We start from the raw sequence: 13275 nt of genomic DNA, 5'->3' as shown, positions 1-13275 counted from the left end.
CAAATTTCGTCCAGGGCTGAAACGGTAAGGCAGGCACTGGGAAAATGAGATGTGTCGGGCCCTGGCAGCTAAGCAAATGGACATGTGCGTGCGTCGTGCACTGTTCTCAGCTTCTGAGTGACTCTTGTGTTGGCCTTTTTCTCGACAACCAACGAGACACATCTGCGAGCTCCTTTTCCAGGCCCCAGAAATGTGAAGAATGGAAACTGAATCCAAATTAATTGCAGAAAACTTTTCTCAGCTCTTCCTACGCAGATGGCTAGAGAGTGTTTCCTGACATCATCGGAATTTGCTATTTTTGTTGTTGCTGCTACATAAGGATTCTGAAGCCTGAAGATATAGTATCAGATTTACATAGCTGAATTAGGTTTCAGACGCTTCGCTGGGTCTCTTCTTTGATGGGAATTTCCCTTATGGAATGACATTTATTGCCTATGGAAATAGACAGCTAGACTCTGCTTCCTGTGTGGTTTGCCAGAATGTCCTGAGTCAGTTCACATCGGTGGAGATGGAGAATGAAGTGTCACTATCAGTCGGCGACCATCCCTTGTATTCTTTCTACAGGAAAATCTCTCCCTTTCCATCAGTGATGTCATTAGTCAATGCTCTGTCAGTTTCCTGAAAGATAGCCCAGAACTTTAAGAAGATCAAGATAAGTGGCTGATAAGTATTCCTCCCAGGAGATCACCCTGCAACTGTCAGTGGCCTTCGCTTTCTTCTCTTATTCTTGAAACCCAAAGGTTGTAATAATGATGATTTTTCAGATCCCTGTCTACCCACACCTTTCTCAGATCGTGTTGTCTTCATGAGCTAAAAACCATTTCCTCCTAAGGTAATAAATGAATCGTTGTGCTTTTTAACTTTTACCCACTGATCCAGCACATCTTGGTCTAGTAGGTTGGAGTCTTTGCCAAGCGAAACAACTCGTCTCACTTAGATGGGAATTGCTTTTTTTATGTGTGAGTTGATGGAAAAACCAGAAGGGAAATAAGTACATGGATAGTAATTTCTTTTTTCTAACCGTGCATTCGTATATGATTTTGACTTGTAGAAAATTACAGTAGCAGAGTGCATCGAGACGCAGAGTAAGGCCATGACGATGCTCACCACTGAACAGTTGTCTTACCTGCTCAAGTTTGCCATTCAGAAAATGAAACAGCCAGGGGTAAGAAGAAGATTCGTCTTGGTATAAGCATAAATGAAACTGGTGACTTTTGTTAACAGCTTAGCTTTTCAGACATCTTACGTGTTCGTTGGGCCTTCGTGTGTGCCCAGATTCAGCTATCGGTGAATTAAACGTAAGGTATGATGGCATTCAGTTAGTCTTTGTAGCGAGCACTGTGTCCCACAGGAGTTTAATTGGGAAATGACATATAGTGGAAAGTTGGTGAAGATTTAAAATTCTGATGGCTTGTGAAGTGAAACCTCACACCCCACTGGGCAAGAGGGAGCTTTCTGCTCCCTCCCACGGGAGTTAGTAAAATTCCATTTCGGCGAGAGAGCCGAGTCCAGCACAGTTTATTCATAACTAAGGTCTGATGATGGAACCTCCACGTAAAACTCAATGACATAGCTGTAGAGGGTGAGCATCTGGTTAGTTCCTTCAGTTTTGAAATGGGAGTTGACGTAAAGCCTTTGCCCCTTGAGAAACACCTGCAGAGAAAGCAGGGCTGGCCAGCTGTGTGCCTCCCAGCGGGCTGTGTGGCCGTCAGACTACAGCCATTGCGGTTTGTGTATTTACTGTGATAGTGTTCAGGAAAATGGCAGGAAAGTGACTTGTTTTAAAAAATGATAACATGACAATATACTCAGCATATTATGACAGATGTCAGATGAATCTAAAGAAATTTGAGAATGGGGTTTCCCCTTTCTGATTTGCACAAAGGCTCCATAAGGGCCAGCTGGGATCCTTTGTGAAACTCTGAATCAGGGTTTGCTTTCTAAATCAAATGGATATATGGAAATGTAGAATCTCAGGGCTGGCTTTTAGTAATCACTGTGGTCTTATTTCTTTAAAAAACAAAAAACAAGCTTTTCCTTTGAGATTATATTCTGGAGCATGCCAGTTGGATGTCGTTAAATTGGGAACCTGTTTGGCCCTTTAACAAGATCTCAATCAGTGGAAGCAGAAATGTGTAGCCTCAGTTTGGTTAAAAACTTTCTTTTTTTTTTTTTTTGCTGTGGGATGATTTTTATGCAGAGCGTGACAAGGAATTACTTCCTGTTTTTCATAGGCTAAATTATATCTGCTGATGATTGGGTCATGTAGACTTGTCAACACCATGGAATGATATATAAACCAACAAGAAAAATGGAAGAAGGCATTAGTTTCTCATGTAAATTGTTGTAAGGTCAATCAGGGCAGAAAATTGTCGATTTTGTTGAAGCATCTTTTTAATTTACAGTGTGTTGTAATCGTCAATCTTAGTGTAAGAGGATGGGACCTGTTACTTGGGTGTATATTGAAAACAAAACCAAAACCAAAACACAGCTGGGCCCATGACTACCAAATAACCAGGCATAGTTAGAAGGTGGACCAATTTGGAGTACCCCAAGATCATCCTTTGTGGAAACCTTTACAACTGTATTGTCTGGGCCAGGCACAGTGGCTCACGCCTGTAATCCTAGCACTCTGGGAGGCCAAGGCGGGAGGATCGCTTGAGCTCGGAAGTTCGAGACCAGCCTGAGCAAGGGTGAGACCTCATCTCTACAAAAAATAGAAAAATTAACCAGGCATGGTGGTGCGTACCTGTAGTCCCAGCTACTCGGCTACTTGGGAGGCTGAGGCAGGAGGTTGCAGTGAGCTATGATGATGCCACCACACTCTATCCTGGGAGACAAGGACCAGGCTCTGTCTAAAAAAACAAAATAAAACAAAACTATATTGTCTGAAAACTTGTCTCCATTTCTCAGGTCGTTTGTTTAGTATTAATGCTTGGTCTTCCATAGCAATGATGGGTTTGTTCTTGTGTGTGTATATTTTCTTTTATAGACAGACGCATTCCAGAAGCCCGTTCCGTTGGAACAGCATCCTGACTACGCGGAATACATTTTCCATCCCATGGACCTTTGTACATTAGAAAAGGTCGGCCTCCAACAAAGACCCTCACCATGGTAGCCCGTGGTTGTTGAGATGACTGATTCTCCCTCACTTCCCATGTGCTGTCTCAGATTATTTCTCTACATTTTCCTTGCTCCATTTTTATTTGGATGGAAGAACTTTTGATCCCCTAACTTCTCTCCTCTGTTAACATTCTTCTAAGATTGCAGTGGAGTGTCGAAATCCACTGATAATATTTCTGTGAGTGATTCTAGCTTTTTACCTGAAAAAGTCATAGCCTCTATGAGTTAGTGATTTGATTGATTTGAGCCTTACCTCCTCTTTTCTTTCTTTTGGAGGTGCTAATGAGAGCAGCAGGAAGGAAGAAGAGAAAATTAAGTGTTTGGAAAACCTCCAGATTAGCAATAAAGATGTGGCTTCTTAGAACTTGACCTTTTCTACTGATAAGGATATTTCTTTAATGCCTGAAGGTGTTTTTTAAAGTTCATGTTAAAATTCCATGGTGAAAATAACACTTGCAACAGTTTGGGTTGTGCACATCATCCTGGTGCTGATGTTCAAACTGTTTGGAGTAAAATATGGGAAATAAAATGCATCCATAAGGAGGATGCATTGCTTCATATTGTCTGCCCTGATAAGTTGGAAACAATAAATTGACTCTGTTTTGGGAAATTGCACACACCCTCTTGGTGTGGTGGGAAAAAGAAGGTATTCAAAAAAAGACAGGATTGGAATCCTAACTTTATAAATTAATAGCTTGGGAACTTTGCATATGTTCCTTAACATTACTGTACCTCAGTTTTCCCTTCTGTAAAATGGGGATAATGATAAGCATTTCACTGAGTTATCATGAGCTTTATATGAGACCCTATGAGTAATAAAAAATACTACATAAGCTATCCCGTTCATTGGAAGGACCTATACTTTGATAAATGACAGCTGCTGTGAGATGAAAAAATTCAGGTTACTGTGATGAATTCAACGAGTGCATTTTTATAGATCTCAAAAATAATAGTATCTTGAGAAGGGAGTAAAAGAGCACTACTTGATTTGGCAAATGACTGCTAGGAAAATTATGTGGGGATGCGAGCATTGCTGGCTGTGGCTTGTTCAGACTCATTGGTGATTATGCTCCACGGCTTTTCTTCCCAGAACGCTAAAAAGAAACTGTATGGCTGCACAGAAGCCTTCCTGGCTGATGCAAAGTGGATTTTGCACAACTGCATCATTTATAATGGGGGTGAGTGGCTCAGATGACGCCTAAGAAAGAAAGTTTGCCCCGTGTGTGTTGCATATTCATCCACCCTTCATCAAAATTCATACCTGAGGGCTAATAACTGAGGATACTTGTGTACGGACTGCTCATGTGTAGGAATAGGGGGCGGCAACTACGTGAATTTTAAGGTATGAGCTGACCCCCACAGTGGCTCCAGGCTATATGTTGCTGCTACCTCTGTTGTTTCCAGCAACCTTATTTTAATGGAGGTATAACTGCATAAAATAAACTGCACGGCTTTTGTGTGTGCATTCAATGCATTTGACAAATGTGCAACCACAGACACAAATAAGATTAGAATGTTTCCGTCAGCCTGTTTCATTCCCTTCTTGCCTTTTTCCAGTAAAGCCCCCTCAAAAGAAACTAGTGTTCAGTTTTCTATCACTATAGATTAGTTTGGCACGTTTTAGAATTTCGTGTCCGTGGAGTCATTGAGATCATGTGCTCTTTGGTGTCTGGCAGCTTTCATACAGTGAGACTGTGATGCATAGATTCATCCGTGTTGCGTGTTATCCGTGGTTTGTCCTTTCTTGTTGCTGAGTGGTTTTCCAGTCTATCAGTATACCACAACTACCTTGTTGATATTGATGGATATTTGGGTTCTTTTCAACTTTGGGCTATTACCCATAAAGCTGCTGTGATCTTTCTTGTACGAGTCTCTGTGTGGACAGATGTTTTCATTTCTCTTGGGTGAATACCTAGGACTGGTATTGCTGGATCATTGAGTAGATTTATAGTTAACTTTATGATAAATATCGTCAAACTGTTTTTTGCAAAGTGGTTATATCATTTTATACTCAGCTAGCAGGGTATATGAGAATCCTCACTGCTCCACACCCTTGTCAATACTTGATATCATCTGCCTTTTTATTTAATTTTAGTCTTTCTTGAAGGTGTGAAATGGTATGTCATGGTGTCTTTAATTTGCCTTTCCCTAATGGCTAATGGTATTGAGTATCGTTTCATGTGCTTATTAGTCGTTTGTATATGTGTTTTTGTAAAATATCTATTTAAATCTTTCACTCATTTCAAAAATTGGATTGTTAGGAGTTCTTTCTACTCTGGACAAAGTTTTCTTGGTTGTGTTTTCGTCGATTTAGAGGATCGAGCCCTCTGGCCGCAGTGGGGGTTTCCATTCTAATCTTCCCACTTGGCACTTGCTCGTCCCTCCATCTTCCCCCAACCTCCTCTGTCTACTTTGTGGCCAGGTACATCTCCCAGCGTCCTCAAGACCACCCTGTTGGTCTTGTCCCCAGGTCCTCTTGTGCTCAGTCCCCTGCTGCAGCTCTCCTCCTCCTCGGTCTTGATAACTTCCCCTTACCCTGCAGTATCTCCGTCCTCTGAGCTTTCTCGATGGCCCGGACCGCGCTAGATGCTCTCATTAAGGGCTCTCGCAGTATCTGTACTTCCCACGGCAGCATTTTGCTTTCTGAATGGTGCTGTTTTTATTTGTTTCAGTTGCTTATTAGAATGTAAGCTCTTTTAAGGGCGTGTCTTGTTCCCTGTATACCCCTCAGGCCCAGTGTAGACTGTTAGCTAGTGTTTACGGAAAGACATATGAACAGATGTCTGCTTTAAGCACACAAACTGCATGATTAGCTTAGTAGCAGGGCCGAGGGTGCAGAGAGAGGAGAAAGGAGAGGCACGAGGCACTGAGAATTTGTGTCAAGATTATAAACGCAAATATATAGACAGGCCTGGCCCATCAAATGATACAGACAAGCAAATGAGGTCAGATGGAAGAAACACATCAGCATAAGCCAGGATGGCTGTGGCCGCATGAAGTGCTGGGGATTCTGGAGAACAGGGAACTCCTGTCTGGTCTGGAGAGGTCGCTGTTGGCAGCTGCAGGATTTTGTTGGTTACAGAGTTATGAGATCTTCTGAGTTTTCAAGGCAAGTGGGAAATCTAGGTATTGTTTTTTCGTGTGTGTGAAAATCTTCTTGTCAACAAATTTATAACTTCTGTAAATATCATAAGGTTCAAAGAAAACATGACTTTTTGACCATCTTGTCCTCTGGTTTAGTGCAGAGGTGAAGGGTTTCTAGACCTGGGGCCAGATGCTTATCTTATTAGCGAAGTGTTCTCACGAGAAGGTAAGGGATGACGCCTCTGAGCCTTGGCCTCACAGATGAAACGGGCACGTTTCAAACTTCCTTCCTAATGCGGCTTCTTGAGGAGTTAACAAGAAAATGCATTTCAAAGCACCAGGCACACCGGCTCTAGTTCTTTCCCTCATACCCTTCTTGGGTTGGAGTCTGCAACAGTGGGTAGAATAAGGTTCCTTTCCACTAACTAATTCCTTTAGGATGTCAAAGCATTTTGAAAACAAATCCACGATCTCTAGGGAAAGCCACATAAATCGCTCAGTTTCAGAGAACACATCAAGGCACCAAAGATTGGTCAACTTTGATAGGACAAATTATTAATACATAATTTGAACCAGTATCAGAAGCCAGAAGCTTCAGGTTCTTAGCCTTTAAAAACTTAATCCTGGGGGACAGCAAGTTAAAATGGTGGTGGTGGAAGAATAATCCCCAGGCTGGGTGTTGTAGTGTTTCCGTTAGAATTAATCCTATTTTCTTATTCCCTTAGGAAATCACAAATTGACGCAAATAGCGAAAGTAGTCATCAAAATCTGTGAACATGAGGTATGTGTTTCCCACTGTCCCATTTCAGGTGCGCCCAGAGTGAGGGGTTGGGGTAGCTGCTGCTGTTTCCATTTGCAGAATCTCCCTGTGGGTAGCCAAGGTGATTTTGGAATTTGTTGAGGCACAGACAGAGGCTCTACTCTGCAAGGAAAGTAGAAGCCACAAAGAGGGGTCCCCATATGTCACTAAACAGCCTAATCTAAGGGAGGTGGAAATGATTTTTTTTTTCACCCTTAAGTCATGGGCAAGCACTGGATATCCTGAGGTTTCTTGGTTGCCTAGATAGAATTCATAATTTCTGACTTTGGCCCCGTAATCTGTGGCATTGAGTTAGGTCTCTTTCACTCCTCTTGCAGAAGAGGTTTGGGTTTTGACATTTAGGGGAAAGGCCTTGAGTGTTTCTCAGAGAGTGGCCCAGGTGTCCTGGAGAGAGTGTCCCTCTTGTAAATACCCACACTTTTGATGGTGTGGGTAGAATAAACTTGTTGGATTTGTGGAGCCCTGAGGCTGTGGTGGTTGTGGGATAGGCTGGCAGCTGAAATGATGTGCCTTTATTAGATCCCAACTGTAAGAATAAAAAATTGAGATGTAATGACCTTCATCCTGTCTGTGTGCTCCTGTTCATTCATTCATTCATTTGTAAAGAAAATCTGTTTGGATATCATTGGGATCCATCTATGTCTGTATATTTGTATATAGAGAGCTCTATAAACTGCCTTTGCACTTAGTTTATTTTCAGCATTTTCTGTTTTCCTAGGTAATTAAACACACAGGAAGAACAGAATATTTCCTGGCTGTATAATATTCCTATGTACAATTCACGGACATTTATAATATTTCATTGTTCCTTTTTTGTCATTTTGGTAGTATCCAGTTTTATGAGCATTTTAACATAACAAGGTGATTGCACCTCCGGTGATTTCCTTAGTATAATTTTTAGAAATGCAATTCTAGGTTATAAATGTGGCAAAGGCTTGAAGTAGAGCCCTCTTGATTGTCTTTTATTAATAGCAAAGCTGTAGCAAATTATACAGTAGCCTGGAGTGGATGAGTGTGGTCGTTTTTCTGTGTCCTTTCCAACACCGAGAGTTCTAATTTAAAAAATATAGTTACATATGTTCCCTGTTTCCCAATGTGATCAGTAAAAATGGTAGCCTCGCACTGGAATTTTAGTTTCCATTTCTTTGATAACAAGTAGTGATGGACTGTTGGAAATACGTTCCTATGGAATAGCCCAGAAGCAGAGCGGGCTAGAAGGAGATGCATCCATTCACTCATTTATTCATTGACCCATTAAGTCAGTCAATCACTCTTGTGATCGCTGAGCTCCTGCTATGGCACCTTGCGTGGTGACAGGAGGTGAAGAGAAAAACAAGGCTGATGATGATAGGGAGATCATAGCAGATACCTGTGCAGTGGTGACGTGCACGGGCTTTGGAGCCCGACTGCCTGGGTTCAAATCCTGACCCTGCCACTTCGCTGCTGTAAGACTTTGGGCAAGTTACTTGAGTTCTTGGGGCTTCATTTTCTCCCTTTGTGAAATGGGGTAACGACAGCCTTACCTCACAGAGGGGGTGAGGAATAAACGAGTTAACGTGTTTAGAACACTTAGAATGATACCAGCGCACTCTAAATCTTCAGTAAATGTTAACTGATGCCTTGATTGCTGCGTCACTTGAAGTGCTTTCCATTTATCTCATTTAATTTGTGTAACAACCCTACGTGGTGGCACCGCTATCATCCATCTTCCACAGATGGCGATATCGAGGGTCAGAGAAGATAAGCACCTTCCCCTAAAATCACAGAACCGTAAATAGAAGAGTCTGAATTTAGATTCAAGAAGGGAGCTTCCAGGGCCTTTGAATCTAAGCCATGATGTTCACTCTAGGGGCAGGTACTTTCTTCAGAAAGTAAAGGACAATAAATAAGTTAACTGCATTTTCACATTGTCGTCAGTGGAAATAAAATAGGGCAACGTGGTACTAATTAACTGTTCTGGGCCGTGTGGTTAGAGGTGCATAGAAATTGGGCACGGCAAGCAGAGGAGGCCAGAACGGCTGGAAGGGCCTGGGGAGCAGAGCTGGTATGCGATGAGCTCAGACAGGTGGGTGGAGGCCACATCATACCTGGCTTGGAAGGAACTGATCTGGTGTTTAGATTTTATTGTTAGTTTCTCAACTTGGCACTATTGACATTTGGGGCCAGAGAATTCTTTGTTGCGGAGACGGTCCTGTGCATCATAGATTTCAGCAGTGCCCCCCTGCCCAGCTGTGATAACCAAAAACATCTGCAGACGTGTTCCCAGGGGTGGAGGGAAGGGCTGACCTGCCCCGACAGAGAACTGCTGGTATCAGGGCAAGTTACTGGAAGCTTTCAGGCAGGGGAAGGACAAGATCAGATTTATGTTTGTAAATGGCGGCTCTGCCTGGCGCATGGGGAAGGCCACAGTGGGGGCAGAGTGGAAGCCAGAGGCGCTAGGGAGTCGGCTTTCGTATTGGACCAGAGAGAAGGGACGTGGCTTGGGCTGGGTGGATGTGTTGGGATTGATGAGTGGTTTGGATTCATCTCCACGGTGTTCCTGCTGTGGGACTTTGTTTAATCTTATCCTTCAGAATCATCAAGCATTTATTGAGGGCAGCCAGATGTAAGGCCTCTGGGGTGACGCATTCTAATGTATTTTTGCTTTACAGATGAACGAAATCGAAGTATGTCCAGAATGTTATCTAGCTGCTTGCCAAAAACGAGATAACTGGTTTTGTGAGCCTTGTGTAAGTTGGATTCATTTTGCTTGTTTCATTTACTGAACCCTGTGCTTTTGGCGACTACCCCGAGACAGCTTTCTTCAGGTGGCTTATTAGATGAAACTTTGGATGGAGTTTTAAAATGAATTTTTTTTTTTCTCGAGACGGAGTCTTACTTGGTTGTCCCGATAGAGTGTAGTGGCGTCAGCTTAGCTCACTGCAACTTCAAACTCCTGGGCTCAAGCGACCCTCCTGCCTCAGCCTCCTGAGTAGTTGGGACTACAGGGGTACGCCACCATGCCTGACTACTTTTTCTATTTTTAGTAGAGACGGGGTCTCATTTTTGTTCAGGCTGGTCTCAAATTCCTGGTCTCAAGTGATCCTTCCACTTCAGCCTCCCAGAGTGCTAGGATTACAGGGATGAGCCACCGTACCCATCCTAAAATAATCTTTTATCGATAAAGTTATGGCAGAGTGAAAATAATCCAGGTAGGATAAACTTCTTAGGCTGAAAGTTCACATGCCAGGGAAGCATCACCCTTTGCTGGGTTTATTTGCCTGGGTGCACTGCAGGGTGAAAGGGAGCTTATCAGAGGGGGCTGTGGGATGGGCCAGAGCAATGCAGGTGGTAAGATGAGTGTTATATCAGTGTGTCATTTGCAAATCTCGTTGGACCTCTTTTAAGAGGTTTGGAAATAACTTCCCTGGATTAAGTCCACAGTCTCCCCAAATAATGGTTCTTGGTGGGAAGAAAGTCACCCTGGCTTCCTCCATGGAACTGCATTTTCCAAATCAGAGGAGTACATTGTTGGAGTGGGCTGGTGTGTGTGTTGGAAAGATGGAGGGTTATAGGGTTCAAGGGGGATAGATTGGGCAAGTAAAGTTGAGAAAACATATTTCACATCTCTTCCTGACTTTGGAGATTAACACCTTTGTAGCTAAAGCTCAGTGTAGCTTTTGATAAAGAATAAAGGTAGCTAATATGGCCCCTTACTACATGCTAGGTTTGATGCACATTTAATCCAAACTTAACGGAGGGTGTAGGTATTACTGTCTCTGTGTATGTTGCACAGAAAGGTGAGATCGCGTGCTCATGGCCACCCAGGTAATAGCACAGCCAGGATTCTAGCCTGGTTTTGCCATCATTCATTTCTTCTCAATTTCACCGTTTGACCCCATTCCAGTTTTGTCCAGGCATCATGGCCACACTTTCTAGGGAATACCACGTGGGCAGACCCTGCTTGAAATTCTTCTCTTTCCATTTGGAACCTGTGTCCCTCAACCCTGCTTCATCCTCATGTACCAACCCTTAATGTGTACCTTGCTGTCAAATGTGTACAAACTGTGGATTTTGTTTCTTTTCCTAGAGCAATCCACATCCTTTGGTCTGGGCAAAACTGAAGGGGTTTCCATTCTGGCCTGCAAAAGCTCTGAGGGATAAAGATGGGCAGGTTGATGCCCGTTTCTTTGGACAACACGACAGGTGGGTATTATATTTGGCTTTGAATGTGTAGCTTTCACTGAACCTTTGATACTGTCATTGGAGAGGAAAAGAAGTGGAGGGTGGGGTATCACTGTGTTTATTGCCATGATACCAGCTGTTGATTTTGTCATTGAGAAATGTTTTCCTGTACTGTGTTTAGCTTGATAATGCGTGGGCTTCAGTTTTCTCAGGTATGTTAGAAAATAATCTTACTTTACTGGTTCTGTTGATGAAACCAGTGTTGGAATGGGTCCCGTGCTGCTGTTTTCTTTTTCTTTTTTATTTTTTTCCTGGAGTAAATTAAACCTCTGTGTAAATTGCTTTTCAAAATAATGCTTTCAGGGATCAGAAGTATTTCCCCAGATTGCCAGTAAATGAATCTCTTATCATAGTGCTGAGCAGTTCCCTCCCTGTTCCCTTTTCTCTGAAGTTACAATGGGAAATTATAAGGGGTTGCTGTTTTGACAGGTGTGAGCCCTCCTCCCAGCCTTCCTGCCCTCCCCTTTCCCTGTGCACCAGGCAGAGCGAATTATTCCAGCTAATAGCAGTTCCCTTTAGCATGGAGCCCCCTGCGTGCTGAGAACGACAGGTAGGCCGAGATGAGCAGCGGTTAATATCTTAGTTCTCTTTTAGCAAGTTATGTTACGATTGAACGATGCAAAGACTCTCTCAGAGCCCTGCCAGGCAGTTTGAGAAAGTGCGTGAGTGTGTAGAGGAGACTATTTAAAATACATGTCCTAAAAATTAAATATACACACAGAATATACAGAAGATACAGTTTATATTTTTAAACATCAGAATCTGAAAAGAATGCTCTCTTTGTTAAGTTTTGCTCGTCATCTTGCAGATCAAAGAAAAAGCGTGAATTCGAAAGTAATCTGCAAAATCATTTACTAGGAATCCCAACAGTCCATTGTCAGGAGATAAAATGGAAATTAGTCGAGATGGTGCTGGGTGCAGTAGGAAGTATTATACTTTGATTTTCACCACTCTTGTTGGAAATCTTTCTAAAATTCATTTATTCCTTCATGCAAAGAAATACATATCTGGTGCCTGCTGTCGCCAGGCTGTGCACTAGATGCGAGTGAGCCACGTAGGTCCTGCCCCTGCCTGTCTGCAGGCTGACGTCCTGGTGGGGAAGGTGGATAATGCACAGGTGAACAGATAGACCAGGTAATCTCAGATTGGAAGGTGGCGCACCAGCAAGAGCAGAGGCTCAGGGGTACGGAATGGCCGAGGTTCAGAGTGTTCCAGGTTCAGAGTATTCCGGAAAAGCCAGGAAGACAATGTGGTTTACATAGGGTGAGGGGAGGGAGAGGATGGTGGGAGAGGAGTCATGGGGTGGGGGTGCAGGAGTTTGTTTTTTATTTGAAAAGCAGGAGAATTGGTGGTGGGCTGTATATCCCACCTCTTCATCAGTGCATGGCAAGTGTGAACTGTCTCGATGACTTGGGATTCTTTTTTATTTTTTTAATTTTTTTTATTTCAGTATATTATGGGGGTACAAAAGTTTAGGTTACGTGTATTGAACTTTGGCTACTTTTGAACTTTATGTAAATGAAAGCAAATAGTATCTTTTTTTTCTGCATCTGGCTTCTTTCACTCAATGTGATACTTCATTCATCCACATATTATTCTATGGGGCGACACAGGATGGATATGTACACTTAGGGATATAGGCGGGTGGCGGGAAAGCAGGGCTTACTCCCATGTACCAAATGTTCCCAGACCCTTAGAGTTGATGATTCTGGTCTCCCCTGTGACCACTCTGCAGGAGTCTCTCACTCCTTACCGACAGCCATGGAAGGTGGCTTAGAGGGCACCAGGAAGGATGCAGGAGCTTTGCAGAGGCTTTTGCCCCAAAACTTGCAGCTCGAGGCCTTGATTCCATATGGGGGCTGTCGTGGAAGCCAGACCCCTTCCGTTCCTTTGTGGAAAAGAAAGCATGAGTCCGATGGCCACGAGTTTCCTACCCCCTCTTCCTGCCTGTCCTGTCTTCTGTCCCTGCTAAAGGAGTGTGACATGCTGTTCATTTTGGGTGGTGGGGAGCCCCCGAGGCAGCT

General features: G+C 43.2%; 1 protein-coding gene across 2 annotated transcripts in view; it reads left to right on the top strand.

Annotated features, from left to right (window-relative positions):
• Window positions 1-13275, top strand: part of ZMYND8 (zinc finger MYND-type containing 8) — a 113260-nt gene that overhangs the window by 44589 nt on the left and 55396 nt on the right. For both annotated transcript variants that reach the window (XM_069496091.1, XM_069496092.1), the window contains exons 6-11: window positions 1052-1165; window positions 2993-3085; window positions 4214-4301; window positions 6933-6988; window positions 9679-9756; window positions 11097-11212. In XM_069496091.1, coding sequence (XP_069352192.1) covers window positions 1052-1165; window positions 2993-3085; window positions 4214-4301; window positions 6933-6988; window positions 9679-9756; window positions 11097-11212 — 545 coding nt within the window. The remainder of the gene's footprint in view (window positions 1-1051; window positions 1166-2992; window positions 3086-4213; window positions 4302-6932; window positions 6989-9678; window positions 9757-11096; window positions 11213-13275) is intronic.

Source organism: Eulemur rufifrons, chromosome 20 (assembly GCF_041146395.1).
Source record: "Eulemur rufifrons isolate Redbay chromosome 20, OSU_ERuf_1, whole genome shotgun sequence".
NCBI lineage: Eukaryota > Metazoa > Chordata > Mammalia > Primates > Lemuridae > Eulemur > Eulemur rufifrons.
The sequence above is the reverse complement of the archived record's forward strand: the minus strand, read 5'-3'. Positions and strand labels throughout refer to the sequence as shown.